This window comes from Mytilus trossulus, chromosome 6 (assembly GCF_036588685.1).
Source record: "Mytilus trossulus isolate FHL-02 chromosome 6, PNRI_Mtr1.1.1.hap1, whole genome shotgun sequence".
NCBI classification, from domain to species: domain Eukaryota; kingdom Metazoa; phylum Mollusca; class Bivalvia; order Mytilida; family Mytilidae; genus Mytilus; species Mytilus trossulus.
In genome coordinates, this window is record NC_086378.1 from 40,900,285 (window position 1) to 40,914,695 (window position 14,411).

General features: G+C 33.3%; 1 protein-coding gene across 1 annotated transcript in view; it reads left to right on the plus strand.

Moving 5' to 3' along the window:
• The window catches only part of LOC134721348 (GPI transamidase component PIG-T-like), a 191,649-nt gene that overhangs the window by 95,753 nt on the left and 81,485 nt on the right, over positions 1-14,411 (plus strand). The window contains exon 6 of the mRNA XM_063584288.1: positions 3,613-3,707. Coding sequence (XP_063440358.1) covers positions 3,613-3,707 — 95 coding nt within the window. The remainder of the gene's footprint in view (positions 1-3,612; positions 3,708-14,411) is intronic.

Below are 14,411 nucleotides of genomic sequence, written 5' to 3' on the forward strand. Positions count from 1 at the left end.
TTTCAACAAAAATTTAATATCTGGGGTTCTTCAATATGCTGAATCTAACCATGTATTTAGATTTTTAATATTTGGGCCCGGTTATCAAATTGGTCCACATTGAGGTATATAAAGGGTCTAAAATTGAACATTATTTGATTTCATAAAAAATTGAATTCTTGGGTTTCTATGATATGCTGAATCTAACCATGTATTTAGATTTTGGATATTGGACCATAATAGGTAAACGTCCAATTTAAAATTTTTAAGTTTTTAAGTTTAAGTTCTTTGACCACATTCATTTTGTGTCAGAAACCTATGTTGTGTCAAAGTAACTACGTACGTACCAAGAGAAAACGAAAACGGGATCCATCAAAAATTTATGTTTTGTTACCTGACCAACAAACCAAGATGGCCACCATGGCTAAAAATAGAACATATGGGTAAAATTCAGTTTTTGGCTTATAACTCAAAAACCAAAGCATTTAGAGCAAATCTTACATTGGGTAAAATTGTTTATCTGGTCAAGATCTATCTGCCCTGAAATTTTTAGATGAATCAGACAACCCATTGTTGGGTTGCTGCCCCTATATTGGTAATTTTAAGGAAATTTTACTGTTTTTGGTTATTATCTTGAATATTATTATAGATGGAGATAAACTGTAAACAGCAATAATGTTCACCAAAGTAAGATTTACAAATAAGTCAACAGGATCAAAATGGTCAGTTGACCCCTTTAGGAGTTATTGCCCTTTATAGTAAATTTTTAACCTTTTTTCGTAAATCTCCATGATCTTTTACAAAAATCTTTTTCTCTGAAACTACCGGTCAAATTAATCCAAACTTGGCCACAATCATCATTGATGTATCTTATTTAAAATTTTGTTTTGTTACCCGGCAAACAAACCAAGATGGCCGCCATGGCTAAAAATAGAACATAGGGGTAAAATGCAGTTTTTGGCTTATAACTCAAAAACCAAAGCATTTAGAGCAAATCTGACATAGGGTAAAATGGTTTATCTGGTCAAGATCTATCTGCCCTGAAATTTTTAGATGAATCGGACAACTCTTTGTTAGGTTGCTGCCCCTAAATTGGTAATTTTAAGGAAATTTTGCTGTTTTGGGTTATTATCGTGAATATTATTATAGATAGAGATAAACTGTTAACAGCAATAATGTTCAGCAATTTAAGACTCAACAATTATTCAAAATGACCAAAATGGTCAATTGACCCCCTAAGAAGTTATTGTCCTTTATAATCAATTTTTAACAATTTTCATAAAATTTGTAAATTTTTACTAACATTTTTTTTACTGAAACTACACGGACAAGTTCATTATAGATAGAGATAATTGTAAGCAGCAAGAATGTTCAGTAAAGTAAGATGTACAAACACATCACAATCACCTAAACACAATTTTGTCATGGACTGGCTGCTTTCTTTGTTTAATTCACATATATCAAGGTGAGCGTCCCAGGCTCTTTAGTGCCTCTAGTTTCGGGGAATCCCAGTATATTCCAATCAAAATCACAGTATATTTCCACTGGGATTTACATCGGGATCCTGCTTCTTTTTTTGGGAATCCGGAAATTTTATCCCAGTATATTTCCACTGGGATTTACATCGAGATCCCGCTTCTTTTGCTGGAATCCGTAAATTTTATCCCAGTGGAATTAGGCAGGATTCCAATTGAAATCTCACAATATTCAAGTGGGATCCCAGTATATTTCAACCGGGATTTACATCGGGATTCCACGTCTTTTGCAGGATTCCTGAAATTTTATCCAGGTGGAATTAGGTGGTATCCCAATTGGAATCCCATCCTAATTCCAGCCGGAATCCCAGTGGAATCCCAGATTTATTTTCTTATGGATTTATTTAATCACAATCCAAATTCAGATTTGTATCAAGCTTAAATGTTGTGTCCAAACTTGCTCCAACTGTTCAGGGTTTGACTTTTGCGGTCGTATAAAGCTGTGCTCTGTAGAGCATCTGGTTTTAAATAGCCCTAGTAAAGTCATTACCGTTTTTGTTCAAGTTATTCTGGAACTTTAAAAGTCTTTTATACTTATAAAGTTAGTATAATAGTACCAGATTTATTCCAGCGTAAAAACAAAAAGACAACAATTAATTTAATTTTGATCCATACTGTGTATCAATGTTTATGTCGTGTTTAGTTATTTAAACAAGCAAATAAGAAAACAAAGTACGTACATTCATATCTTATAATCTGATAGTAAACAAAGTATAGGCATTGGAATAAAACATTCATTCTCCTTAGCTTTGAGAGATATGAAGATTTGATCACCCTAAAAAAATCAAACATTTCTTAAAATGTTCATGAAAATATTTTTTTTAAAAAGAACAAAGAAAATGTTTTGTCCTGAGAAATATAAATATCAAGAATACCGAAAATTTGTGTTAAACGCATTATTAGAAGAATATATCAAGAACTTTTTTTTCGCAACAAAAGCAAGAAAATTTGAGTCTCTTTTCCAATCTAATTTATTAGAATAACGAGTTATTCAAGAATTGAATGCTTCTTTTTGTAACTTTATTTGGGTGTAAAAGTGTTGCAAAAGTACATTTTGTATGAAGCACTTCATTATAGAAATGTGCGCACGGTCAACACTTTTACAACCCTATGAAGTTTCAAAAAGAAGCATTCAAAACTTATAATTACACTTTTTAGCTAGGATCAGGAAAACACGATTTTTATCATGTTTTTATTTAATTAATCTGTGCACTTTGCACTTTATTGTGGGACCTCGTGTCATCACAAATGGTAAGTTTTTTTGGGTAATGAAGTTAATTGAGGAATAAGGTGAGATTGCAGTGTAGCCAATCGGAATAACATATTTTAATGAAACATACATCTAATGTAATTACAACAGAATAGTGTCCACCATGCACTTGCACTGCCTTATACTTAGAATAGTTGAATAGAAGGATATACAAATGAATGAAAATTGTATATAAATGTTATACAAATATTTATGTATTAAATAACAACAAAGCAGAGTATACTGATAACAGAGATAACAGAGACATATAGTCATATATACATATATTTTCTGGTCTGTGCCTCTGTTCGTGCATCCGTATGTTCGTTCCTTCTTTCGTCGTTTGTCCTACATCAGGTTAAAATTTTTGGTCAAGGTAGTTTTTTCATGAAGTTGAAGTCCAATCAACTTGAAACTTAGTACACATGTTCCCTATGATATGATCTTTCTAATTTTAATGCCAAATTAGAGTTTTTACCCAAAATTCAGGGTCCACTGAACATAGAAAATGAGTCATGTGGGGCATCTGTGTACTGGGGACACATTCTTGTTTCAATTATCATATTTAAAGTGGTAATATCGCAACAAATAGAATAAAAATATAAGGAGACAAGGATCACCTTGTCTATAGACTTATTCTTTAAAGAGAAAACTGATTAGTGTTCTCCCTGATTTATAGCTGATTTAATATTGATATAAAAATATTTGGTTTTTGCAAAAGCTAAAGGCAATAGATTGAAACTGTTCAAAGAAAAATTGATCAGCAATTGATAATATTGACTTTTAGGTGACTTCTTCAATTTGCTAGTTGATTCAGTTTTTATATCATTGAATACATTTTAATTGTAGATTGGAGTTTTAAGAAGACATTGGGACAGTCATTAAGTTCACAGTGTTCTATGGCCACACTTAGTAAAATATATGTTGATATAACATATCAGCAGGTATGATCAATTTAAAGGGAAAATTCGCAAAAAAAAGAAAAAATATATTATGTTGTTTGTGCATACAAACACAAATTTATTGATATTATTATTTCTTATTAACATGGATTTTAAATTCAGATTGTCAATTTTCTACATGTAGCCATCTTGACGTCTTCCTGATTAAAAACAACTAGCATGTTTATCTATTGTCATAAAAATTCATAATATCTCATAAAATTAGTAGATTTATAGCTAACAAAGTCCTTATACTTGAATAAAGTAACATTATTTGCTAGTGGAAAATTGTTTGAATGTTAATTAGGCTTAAATTAAAAATTGTTGTTTCCTCTCTGTGATTAAAGTAAGATGACTCTGGTAAATTTTTCCAATATTCCATTACTATGGGAAGATTATATATTTCTGTTTTCCTTTATAGTATTTCTCAGAAAAGTTCTAATTGTTTTGGGTAGGTTCCAATTACAATTTTTCACTTTAGCATTCGGCATCAGTTAAGAGCTTCTGGAATAAAGTGGTGGCCATGGTGTACTGTTTTGTGTTTGAGCGTATATGAGTTTGTGTTTGAGCATATGTGTGTTTGTGTTAGGCGTTATTACACTTCTTTCATGTATGTGTCTTTAGGGATCAAGTAAAGCAGATAAGTTACATCAGCATTTCTGCTTCATTTGAGTTCTGACATAATTGTATACACCATATTGATTGTAGGATCAAATTCCTTTACGAGATGAAGGACAAATGCTGTTGGACATTTTTAGCTCAAGTGAGCTTTTCTCATCACTGTCCATTGTCTGTTGTTTGTCGTCGTCGTCCGTCGTCGTCAAAACTTTTTACATTATGAACTTCTTCTAGAGAACCACTGAATGGAACGAAACCAAACATGGTATGAATGTTTCTTTTATGAGGTGCTGACCAAGCGTTGTTACTTTGTAGCCGATCCATCATCCAAGATGGCCGCCAGCGGGGACTTAGTTTAACATAGGACCCTATGGGAAATGCATACAAATGACTTCTTTTAGAGAATTACTGAAAGGAATGAAACCAAATATAGCATGAATGTTTCTTATGAGGTGCTGACCATATGTTGTTACTTTGTAGCCGATCCATTATCCAAGATGGCTGCCAACGGTGGACTTAATTTAACATAGGACTATGGAAAATACATACAAATTTCTTCTTTAAGGGAATCACTGAATTGAATGAAACCAAACATGTTTGTTCCTTTACTTTTGAGGTGCTGGCCAAGTGTTGTTACTTTGATGTCAAATTTTATATTTTTAGCTCACCTGACCTAAAAGGTCAAGTTAACTTTTCTCATCACTTGGCGTCCGTCGTCCCGCGTCCGTCGTCCGTCGTCCGTAAACTTTTACAAAAAATCTTCTCCTCTGAAACTACTGGGCCAAATTTAACCAAACTTGGCCACAATCATCCTTGGGGTATCTTGTTTAAAAAATGTGTACAATGACCTGGCCATCCAACCAAGATGGCCGCCATGGCTAAAAATAGAACACAGGGGTAAAATGTATATTTTGGCTTATATCTTTGAAATCAAAGCATTTAGAGCAATCTGACAAGGGTTAAATTGTTGATCAGGTCAAGATCTATCTGCCCTGAATTTTTCAGACGAATCAAACAACTTGTTGTTGGGTTGCTGCTCATGAATTGGTTATTTTAAGGCAATTTTGCTGTTTTTATGCCCCACCTACGATAGTAGAGGGGCATTATGTTTTCTGGTCTGTGGCCCCTGTTCGTTCGTCTGTGGTTACGTTCGTCCGTCTGTGCGTCCGTTCGTTCAGGTTAAAGTTTTTGGTCAAGGTAGTTTTTGATGAAATTGAAGTCCAATCAACTTGAAACTTATTACATATGTTCCCTATAGTATAATCTTTCTTATTTTAATGCCAAATTTGATTATTACCCAATTTCACTGTCCATTGAACATGCAAAAGGATAGTGCGAGTGGGGCATCCGTGTACTTCGGACACATTCTTGTTGGTTATTAATTTGAATACTATTATAGATAGAGATAATCTGTAAACAGCAATGATGTTCAGCAAAGTAAGACCTACAAATAAGTCAACATGACCAAACTTGTCAGTCAACCCCTTAAGGAGTTATTGCCCTTTATAGTCAATTTTTAACAATTTTTCATCATTTTTTATACGACCGCAAAATTTGAAAAAATTTTCGTCGTATATTGCTATCACGTTGGCGTCGTCGTCTGCGTCGTCGTCGTCCGAATACTTTTAGTTTTCGCACTCTAACTTTAGTAAAAGTGAATAGAAATCTATGAAATTTTATCACAAGCTTTATGACCACAAAAGGAAGGTTGGTATTGATTTTGGAAGTTATGGTCCCAACATTTTGGGAATTAGGGGCCAAAAAGGGCCCAAATAAGTATTTTCCTGGTTTTCGCACTATAACTTTAGTTTAAGTTAATAGAAATCTATGAAATTTTGAAACAAGGTTTATGACGACAAAAGAAAGGTTGGGATTGATTTTGGGAGTTTTGGTTTCAACAGTTTAGGAATTAGGGGCCAAAAAAGGGCCCAAATAAGCATTATTCTTGGTTTTCGCACAATAACTTTAGTTTGAGTAAATAGAAATCAATGAAATTGAAACACAATGTTTATGACCACAAAAGGAAGGTTGGTATTAATTTTGGGAGTTTTGGTCCCAACAGTTTAGGAATTAGGGGCCAAAAAAGGGCCCAAATAAGCATTATTCTCGGTTTTCCCACCATAACTTTAGTTTAAGTAAATAGAAATCAATGAAATTTAAACACAAGGTTTATGACCACAAAAGGAAGGTTGGTATTGATTTTGGGAGTTTAGGTCCCAATAGTTTAGGAATTAGGGGCCAAAAAGGGACCCAAATAAGCATTTTTCTTGGTTTTCGCACCATTACTTTAGTATAAGTAAATAGAAATCTATGAAATTTAAACACAAGGTTTATGACCATAAAAGGTAGGTTGGTATTAATTTTGGGAGTTTTGGTCCCAACCATTTAGGAAAAATGGGCCCAAAGGGTCCAAAATTAAACTTTGTTTGATTTCATCAAGAATTGAATAATTGGGGTTCTTTGATATGCTGAATATAACTGTGTATGTAGATTTTTAATTTTTGGTTCCGTTCTCCAATTGGTCTACATAAAGGTCCAAAGGGTCAAAATTAAACTTAGTTTGATTTTGACAAAAATTGAATCCTTGGGGTTCTTTGATATACTGAATCTAAAAATGTAATTATATTTTTAGCTCACCTGGCCCAAAGGGCCAAGTGAGCTTTTCTCATCACTTTGCGTCCGGCGTCCGGCGTCGTCGTCCGTCGTCGTCCGTCGTCGTCGTCCGGCGTTAACTTTTACAAAAATCTTCTCCTCTGAAACTACTGGGCCAAATTAAACCAAACTTGGCCACAATCATCATTGGGGTATCTAGTTTAAAAATTGTGTCCGGTGACCCGGTCAACCAACCAAGATGGCCGCCATGGCTAAAAATAGAACATAGGGGTAAAATGCAGTTTTTGGCTTATAACTCAAAAACCAAAGCATTTAGAGCAATTCTGACATGGGGTAAAATTGTTTATAAGGTCAAGATCTATCTGCTCTGAAAATTTCAGATGAATAGAACAACCTGTTGTTGGGTTGCTACCCCTAAATTGGTAATTTTAAGGAAATTTTGCTGTTTTTGGTTATTATCTTGAATAATATTATAGATAGAGATAAACTGTAAACAGCAATAATGTTCAGCAAAATAAGATTTACAAATAAGTCAACATGACCGAAATGGTCAAATCACCCCTTTAGGAGTTATTGCCCTTTATAGTCAATTTTTAACCATTTTTCGTAAATCTTATTAATCTTTTATAAAAATCTTCTCCTCTGAAACTACTGGGCCAAATTAAACCAAACTTGGCCACAATCATCATTGGGGTATCTAGTTTAAAAATTGTGTCCGGTGACCCGGTCAACCAACCAAGATGGCCGCCATGGCTAAAAATAGAACATAGGGGTAAAATGCAGTTTTTGGCTTATAACTCAAAAACCAAAGCATTTAGAGCAATTCTGACATGGGGTAAAATTGTTTATAAGGTCAAGATCTATCTGCTCTGAAAATTTCAGATGAATAGAACAACCTGTTGTTGGGTTGCTACCCCTAAATTGGTAATTTTAAGGAAATTTTGCTGTTTTTGGTTATTATCTTGAATAATATTATAGATAGAGATAAACTGTAAACAGCAATAATGTTCAGCAAAATAAGATTTACAAATAAGTCAACATGACCGAAATGGTCAAATGACCCCTTTAGGAGTTATTGCCCTTTATAGTCAATTTTTAACCATTTTTCGTAAATCTTATTAATCTTTTATAAAAATCTTCTCCTCTGAAACTACTGGGCCAAATTTAACCAAACTTGGCCACAATCATCATTGGGGTATCTAGTTTAAAAATTGTGTCCGTTGACCCGTCAAACCAACCAAGATGGCGACCATGGCTAAAAATAGAACATGGGGTAAAATGCAGTTTTTGTCTTATAACTCAAAAACAAAAGCATTAAGAGCAAAACTGGCATGGGGTTAAATTGTTTATCATGTCATGATCTATCTGCCCTGAAAATTTCAGACAAATCGATAGTCAATTTTTTAACAATTTTCATAAAATTTGTAAATTTTTACTAACACTTTCAACTGAAACTACTGGGCCAATCATTATAGATGGTGATATATGTACGCAGCAAGAATGTTCAGTAAAGTTAGATGATTAGATCAACAAGCACATCACCATCACCAAAACACAATTTTTTCACGAATCCATCTGTGTCCTTTGTTGAATATTCACATATACCAAGGTGAGCGACACAGGCTCTTTAGAGCCTCTAGTTTATTATTGGCCCAGTTTTCAAGTTGGTCCAAATCGGGATCCAAAATCAAACTTTGTTTGATTTCATCAAAAATTGAATAAATGGGGTTCTTTGATATGCCAAATCTAACTGTGTATGTAGATTCTTAATTTTTGGTCCTGTTTTCAAATTGGTCTACATTAAGTCCAAAGGGTCCAAAATTAAACTTAGTTTGATTTTAACAAAAATTGAATTGTTGCGATTCTTTGATATACTGCATCCAAACATGTACTTAGATTTTTGATTATGGGCCCAGTTTTCAAGTTGGTCCAAATCAGGATCCAAAATTATTATATTAAGTATTGTGCAATAAATAGCAAGAAATTTTCCATTGCACAGTATTGAGCAATAGCAAAAAATCTTCAATTGCACAGTATTGTGCAATAGCAAGTCTTTTCAATTGCACAGTATTGCGCAATAGCAAGAAATATCTAATTGCACAATATTGTGTAATAGCAGCAATTTGTTTTAATTAGAGTTATCTTTCTTTGTCCAGAATAGTAAGCAAGAAGTATCTAATTGCACAATATTGTGAAATAGCAAGAATTTTTTTAATTGGAGTTATCTATCTTTGTCCAGAATCAACTTAAATCTTTTTTATATACAATATACAATGTATATTCACTTTTTACTACCAACTTATAACAATCTTTACCATTCAGTGATAACAAGCAGTTTTTTACATCTTAATATTTTATGATGTATTTAAATGAGTGGTTATTGTTGCAAACTCCATTAGAAATTTTAATTGAGATCAGTTTTGGAATAAGGGAAAGTGGGATGTGAAAAAAAAATTGGGTGGGGTGGTTCAATTTTTCTCATTTGAAATTTCAAAAATAAAAGGAAAATTTCTTCAAACATTTTTTTGAGAGGTTTAATATTCAACAGCATAGTGAATTGCTCTAAGAGAAAATAAAAATTTTAAGTTCATTAGAACACATTCATTCTGTGTCAGAAACCTATGCTGTGTCAACTATTTAATCACAATCCAAATTTATAGCTGGATTCAGCTTGAATGTTGTGTCCATACTTGCCCCAACCGTTCAGGGTTCAACCTCTGCGGTCGTATAAAGCTGCACCCTGCGGAGCATCTGGTTTTTAATAATTTCCAGGATATGGTTTTAAAAGAGAGCAATTTCATGAATACTTGGAAGAAGATGTTTTGTCTGTGATATAGGCACTTGTTTCAAAATATTTCCCCCTATGTACCTTAATGTTATATTTATGTTACAGAATTTTTTTATTAGCTCACCTGGCCCAAAGGGCTATCTGAGCTTATGCCATCACTGTCGTCGTCGGTCTAAACTATTTCAAGAATCTTCTCCTCTGAAACTACTAGGCCAAATACTTCCAAACTTTAACTGAATGTTCCTTAGGGTATCTAGTTTATAAATTGTATCCGAAGTTTTGATCTATTAACAAACATGATCGCCATTGCTAAAAATAGAACATAGGGGTCAAATGCAGTTTTTGGCTTATATCTCAAAAACGAAAGCATTAAGAGCAAATCTGACATGGGGTAAAAATGTTCATTAGGTCAAAATTGTCAATTGACCCCTTAAGGGGTTATTGTCCTTTAATGACATTTTTTCACAATTTGTTCATCATATTTGCTAACTTTTAAAATCTTCTCCTCTAAAACTACTCAACCAAATTCAACCAAACTTCAACTGAATGATCAGTAGGGTGTATAAAATAAAGTTTGCGTTTTATTTCTATTTCGTCTAAAACATGGCCATCATGGCTAAAAATAGAACACAGGGTAAAAATGCAGTTTTTGGCTTATATCTCAAAAACTCCAGCATTTAGAGCAAATAAGACAAGAAGTTAAAGTATTTATTAGGTCTACCTGTCCTGAAATTTTTAGCCGAATTGGGTAACTTGTTTTTCAGGTATAATGCCCCTGAATTGATGATTTTAAAGAAATTTTGCAGTTTTTGGTTATTATCTTGAATATTATTATAGATACAGATAAACTGTTACTAGCAAAAATGTTAAGCAAAGTAAGATCTACAAATAAGTCAACTTGACCAAAATTGTCAATTGACCCCTTAAGGAGTTATTGTCCTTTAAAGACTTTTTTCAAAATTTGTTCATTATGTTGACTTACTTTAAAAAATCTTCTCCTTTAAAACTGCTGTATCAATTTCAGCCAAACTTAGGCTAAATGAGTTTCATAGTACATGTATCTAGTATAAATTTTATATTTTATTTCCTTGTATGTCAAGAAACATAGCTCCTATGGCTAAAATAGTACATAGGAGAATTTTTATTTTTTTTTGCTTTTGAAGAAAATAGTACGATTCAAAGAACATTAAAATAAATTGAAAAACCAAAATAATCATTGATGAGAGATTTAACCAAAAAAAATAAGGTGAGCGATTCAGGCTCTTGAGAGCCTCTTGTTCTGAACCAAATGCCTGTGATCTGTGATTTAGAGCAGTTTGTCGCATCGCACTAAGAAACTTGTTGGTGATGAGGGTAGATTTGACCTTGCTCATTTGTGACATTTTTGTCTAAATATTTGAATGTAACAGAAACATATTCATAAGATAATGAAATAATTCTTTATATTGGTATTGATGAATTTTCAACATTTAAAAAACAAATAAAAGAAATTATAGGTAACATAAATGTCTTTGATAAACTAATGAAAAAAACGAGTATCTAGTACACATACAGATTTTGTAACGATTTTAAATTCAATAAAAAAAAGCTATATATTTTAAAGATAAAATTATAACCCTGTTTAACAGGTCGAGAACTCTAGATTTTCTGACGTCAGAATATATTTGCATAGTAATTTCCAAAACACAAGGCCAATATGGCCTTGCAAAAACCGACCAATCGACTCAATGAACCACAATGCATTGTGGGCTACTATGAGTAAACTACTACTTAAAACACGTGGAATTAGTGGGAAAACAGTCAACTAATATATTGTCTGGGACTCTCATTACCAAAGTTTTTATTCTGCACACATATTTAATGTAAAATATATAACGTAATCTTCAATTTGCATTCTCAGATTAAAAAAATATTGTTTATTGGCTTCACGACTCGACTTTCTTTTTCGCCGTGCAAAAGTAGTTGAACCGGTTTTGTGCTTTGTTATGAATTGAACCTGCATTAATTTTTCGACATGACACAGTGAAATATCCAATGAAGTGACCACTGTCCAGTAAGAAAATCATTTGGGCTCGTTTAAACTGTATAATGTGATTCCCAAATCATTTCTGTCTAGAAAAACACGAAAACTTTCATTGAAACACTTCTTTCTGTACTGATTGTGTATTTTTTGTTTATTAGGACCTGAACTATATGTAAGAACATCATAATATTCAGTATGCTAAAAATAAGTGTTATGAAAGCGGCAGGGGCGGATCCAGCCATTTTAAAAAGGGGGGTCCTAACCCTGGACAAAAGGGGAGGGGGTTACATCTACATGTGCCAATCCAAATGCACTTATCGTCCAAAAAAGGGGTCCATCCCCCGCCTCCTGGATCCGCATCTGAGCGGGTACGGTATATAGCTCAATACATTTTTTTATAGTTTCATCCATCGATAATATCCGTTTGTTGCTAATTTTATCACAACATATACCTCAGAGGTTTTTTTTATCGTTCGTCTGCTGTCTTGTTGACATATGTATAATATCTCCAATATTAAAAGTATCTGGATCATAGTGGGTGCCATATTACCTATTATTTTTTTTCTAAAACTCGCTTTGTATATAGAAATAAGAAGATGAGGAATGAGTGCCAAATAAGACATCTTTCCAACAAAGACATAATTTAGTAAAGTAAGCAGTTTCAATGCTGAAAAGTAAGCTATTAATGACCCAAATATTACTTGTGTAAAACAATCCAAACAAAATTAAACCCAAATAAACCGGCCCAATTAAATATATAAAAGAACAAGAAATCTATCCCATCAAAAAAATATATATTGTATATATAGGAGCCTGTATTTCAGTGGTTGTCGTTTGTTTATGTGTTACATATTCGTTTTTCGTTCATTTTTTTTTTTATATATAATTAAGGCCGTTAGTTTTCTCGTTTGAATTGTTTTACATTTTCATATTGGGGTCTTTTATAGCTGACTATGCGATATGGGCTTTGCTCATTGTTGAAGGCCGTACGGTGATACATAAATGTTAATTTATGTGTCATTTTGGTCTCTTGTGGACAGCTGTCTCATTGGCAATCATACCACATCTTCTTTTTTATTATAGGTCCAACTCTGCAATTTTCACAAAACATATCAAATTTTCCACCTTGTCGCACATACATATGGATAAAATCATTACAGCTTATTACCTAATGCATGTAGAGCAAAACTTTGGTTAGCTTGCTTGCTTTGTTTGTATATTGTACAAAATATAAAATATACAAGTTAAACTATGCCTTTATATACATTGTTTAAAGATGTCACTCTTATTTTCAAAGCTTGTATAAACAACTATACAAACAAAGCAAGCAAGCCAACCAAAGTTTTACTTTGCAGGTATAAGAAATCAGCTGTAATGATTTTATTCAGTTTGGCAAATGTCCGAGCCCGTTAAAAAACGAACAAACTGAAACTACAGTTGCTGACTTCATTACCTTTAAAACAAAGGGAACAGTTTGGAAGTCCCATATACTGAAATGTGACAAAAAAAAAACTTATAGATTTTGTTAACACTGCCATGTATGTAAATATTTCTTCGCCTTTTTTATGAACACAAAATTCAAGGATCCCACATTAATTATCTTTTCGAACATTGCTGTACTTGTGAATATCAGCGACGGCTTACTTTACACTAGTAAGTTTGTCTCATGGGTAATTGTCTTTTTTCTCTGTTGTTTCGTTGCTGTCTGGTAGACAAATACATGAAATCTCTGTGCCATCATCAAACATGTTAATGGCTATATATTGGGTAATTCAAACCCCTTTTTCTTCACATAGAAACAAATCTTCGCTAATCTGAGCATGGAAGTAATACTCTATATCACGAACAATAAATGAAGATATACAAAATGAAAAACTAAGCGAAATTGTGAATCCCGCATTGCACGAAAAAATGTGTTGTATATCAGTAAATAACACGTGTTCTTGGTTGCTTGTAAACACATAGTAGTCCATCATGCATTGCGACTCATTTAGTGGATTGGTCAAAAACCTAGGTAAAAATAAATTGCGTCACATGTAAATAAACAATTACATGTGCGATAACATAAGTATGCTAATTTATGCATTTCCATATAAGGTAGTGGTCCTGACCTGTTTAAGGTAGACAATCAACACACTGACTTTATGAAATTGACTATAAAGGGCAATAACTCCTTAAAGGGTTAACTGACCATTTTGGTCATGTTGACTTATTTGTAGATCTCAGCAGCAACCCAACAACAAGTTGTCCAATTCATCTGAAAATTTCAGGACAGATAGATATTGACATGATGAACTATTTAACCCCTTGTAAGATTTGCCCTAAATGATTTGGTTTCAAGTTATAAGCCAAAATCTGCATTTTACCCCTATGTTCTATTTTAGCTCACTCGGCCCAGAGGGCCAAGTGAGCTTTTCTTATCACTTGGCGTCCGGCGTCGTCCGACGTCCGGCTTCGTCCATTGTCCTTCGTCTGTAAACTTTTACAAAAATCTTCTCCTCTGAAACTACTGGGCCAAATTTATACAAACTTAGCCACCATCATCAATAGGGTATCTAGTTTAAAAATTGTGTCCGGTGACCCGGCATACTAACCAAGATGGCCGCCACGGCTAAAAATATAACATATGGGTAAAGGCAGTTTTTAGCTTAGAACTCAAAAACCA